General features: G+C 50.2%; 1 protein-coding gene across 1 annotated transcript in view; it reads left to right on the top strand.

Annotated features, from left to right (window-relative positions):
- Positions 1-1,801, top strand: part of GEMIN4 (gem (nuclear organelle) associated protein 4) — a 7,462-nt gene extending 5,661 nt beyond the window's left edge. The window contains exon 4 of the mRNA XM_010861673.1: positions 1-1,801. Coding sequence (XP_010859975.1) covers positions 1-1,362 — 1,362 coding nt within the window. The 3' untranslated portion in view covers positions 1,363-1,801.
- Positions 1,802-3,219: the final 1,418 nt, after the last annotated feature.

Here is a 3,219-nt window from a genome sequence, read left to right as displayed (position 1 = left end):
TGCCTCAAAGAAACGGTCTGGACCAAGCTCTCGACACCCCGGGAGGAGAAGCAGTTTCTGGAGCTCTTGAGCTGCCTGGTGAGTCCTACAAAGCCCCAAGGGATTCCAGTCGCTGCTCTGCTCGAGCCGGATGAGGTACTAAAGGAGTTCGTCCTGCCTTTCTTGATGCTGGAGGTCAAAGAGGTGGACCTCAGTCTGAGGATCTTCGTCCAGACTCTGGAAGGGAGCACAAACCTGGAAGAATACTGGCTGCAGTCCTGCTCTCCGTTCCCGCTCATCTTCAGCCTGTGCCAGCTCCTTGATGGCTTCAGCAAATACTGGCAGCTCCCTAAGGAGAAGCGCTGTCTCCCCCTGGACGGGAAGGACCTGGCCATCCACATCCTGGAGCTCCTCTGTGAGGTGGTTTCAGCTAACACCGACACCTTCTCCCCAGACACCTGGGTCAAGTCGCTGTCCTGGCTCCACCGGAAGCTGGAGCAGCTAGACTGGACTGTGGGCCTGAGACTGAAGAGCTTCTTTGAGGGCCACTTCAAGTGCGAGGTGCCAGCCACGCTCTTTGAGATCTGTAAGCTTTCTGAGGACGAGTGGACCTCCCAGGCCCACCCCGGGTATGGGCCTGGCACAGGCCTCCTGGCCTGGATGGAGTGCTCCTCCATCTCCAGCAGCATCTCTGAGCAGATGCTCGCACTCCTGGTGGTGGACGTGGGCAACCCTGAGGAGGTCAGGTTGTTCAGCAAGGGCTTCCTGGTGGCCCTGGTACAGGTCATGCCATGGTGCAGCCCCCAGGAATGGCAGTGCCTTCACCAGCTGACCCGGAGACTGTTGGAGAAGCAACTCCTGCACGTCCCCTACAGCCTGGAGTATATACAGTTCGTTCCTCTGCTCAACCTGAAGCCCTTTGCCCAGGAGCTCCAGCTCTCTGTCCTCTTGCTTAGAGTTTTTCAGTTTCTCTGCAGCCAGAGCTGCCGTAACTGGCTCCCTGTGGAGGGCTGGAGCCATGTGGTCAAGCTCCTCTGCAACAGTCTGACCAATCTCCTGGACTCCGTTCGGTTGATACAGTCGGTTGGCCCTTGGGCTCAAGGACAAGAGCAGGACCTGACCCAGGAAACCCTGTTTTTCTATACCCAGGTCTTCTGTCATGTTCTGCACATCATGGCCATGGTCCACCAGGAGGTCTGTGAACCTCTCTATGTCTTGGCCTTGGAGATCCTCACCTGCTACGAAACCCTGAGCAAGACCAACCCTTCCGTCAGCTCCTTGCTCCAGAAAGTAAACGAGCAGCGCTTCTTAAAGTCCATCGCCGAGAACATCAGCCCTGAGGAGCGGCGCCAAACCCTCCTGCAGAAGATCAGCAACTTCTGACGTCCATGGGTCAGCAACTTCTGACATCCATGGGTCAGAAAACAGCCGGGCCTCCGCTTGGCGGGCTGGATGGGGACTGGGGCAGAGAAGCAGAAACTTTTCAGTCATGTGGAATTGTACACAAGCCCCCAAAATAAGACAATAACAGTGTAAAGAAAATAGTTTCTTAGGTATTTGTAACATACAGGTTGTAATAAAATTCTTTTTGAGTTTCACCTTGCCTGTTTTGAGTCTTTCTCCTCAGTGGTCTTGGCTCCTCAATACACTCTGAAACTGGGCTCAGCTTGACCTGATCTCTTAGCTAGGGGGAACATGTTCATCGTTGGCTTCTCCCAAGAAATAAGTCTAAAGGTGAAACACTCAGGTAGACAGATTATAAGGCACATGCGTTCTTTTGCACTGAAACTCTTAAGAGACTCTTGTGGTGTCTTGGAAAGGGCAGGACCTAGGAAAAGGACTCTTTTTCTGCTACCACTTAGCCAAGTGATTTGTGTGCCCACAAGGCCTGCAGCCACTGTAAAAGGAGGAGGTTGGGCCAAGAACATTAGATGTTGGGGGATAGGTCAGTGACCTCAGAAAAATGGGTGTCCTGAGTTAAGAACTTCTGCCCCCCATGTTAACTCCATCTATTCACTGGGTCCCTAAGGGGCTGTACTGAAACTGGTAAACACAGCAGAGACGAGTTCAAAGGATGGGTGCACTTATCTTCTGCCTAGGATGGGTTGTCATGGTTTTGAAAAACGTGGGAGCGGAAGATGGTGTGTGTGGAGGCATGAAAAGGCAAATTTAAGGCTGTCCAGGATGTATTACAGAACTCGGAGGACTGATGAGGTGTTTAATTGGGAGGCAAGGAAGGACAGATCCATACTCCCCATCATAGTGAGGCAGTATTCGGGTTCAGGTTAGTGGGCTGGCTCTGTCTGTGGCCTACAATCGGGTTTCCACCCTCCTGACTCCTAGTTGGGATTCACCTAGAAGAGAAGAAAGGGCCTGAAGTTACGTGACCACTGGGCGTGAAGTCGAGAACCCTTGGCACCATGAATTACAGAAACACTTTAGAGTGAGATATGAGCGAGGCCCTCCTAGAGGCTGAAAGCGTTCACACATCCCTTCCCCGCAACAGCCCACCTCTGCCAGTTGCGTGGATAAGAACACAGATGAGAAGCACAGACACAGTCACTTACTGGAAGTCGGCATGAATGTATTTCACAAATGAGAATTAAGTTGGAAAATATTAGTGCAATTTAATCACCACAGGGGTGATTAATAAAGATATACTGATAGTAAACAAAACAGTAAAAAAATTACAGCATTTTTTTTAAACGGCACCCATTAAAGACCGAAAGAGTCAAAATTTGAGACACTGTCACACATTCAGTACTTTAAAAAGTTCACAGACAACAATGAATTAAAAGGCACTTTAAAAAAAATCTAGTTTTTCACTACCATTTGGGAAGAAATTCTATGGTAGCAGTTTCTAAAATCCTTTTTTACTGTTAAGGAATAATTAGTGTTGGCACCAGAGGATGCTATTTGCAAATGGTAGGTAGGAGTCAGTCCACAGGACATATTTGGGCCAGGGCTGTCTTGCCCTCTTGCTCTCCAGCCTTCTGTGGCTAAATGGTGGTAACTCAGAGAGGAACAGGCTTTGGACCACAAGCTCTGGCTTATCAGGAGGCCATCTAGATGAGACACCTCACGGTTTGGAATACTGAAGTCCATCCTACTCCATAGGAAAAGGAGTGTCAAAGAGTGGGGTCACCCAGTGAATAGCTCAGCAGCCGTCATCTTGTGTTAACCCTGTAGTTTTTAACAAGAGCATCCTGTATGTGTGGATATGGGGGAAGCTGGGCTTGA

This window comes from Bison bison, unplaced genomic scaffold (assembly GCF_000754665.1).
Source record: "Bison bison bison isolate TAMUID 2011002044 unplaced genomic scaffold, Bison_UMD1.0 scf7180017864472, whole genome shotgun sequence".
NCBI lineage: Eukaryota > Metazoa > Chordata > Mammalia > Artiodactyla > Bovidae > Bison > Bison bison.
Note: the sequence above shows the minus strand (reverse complement) of the source record. Positions and strands in the feature narration are given on the sequence as shown.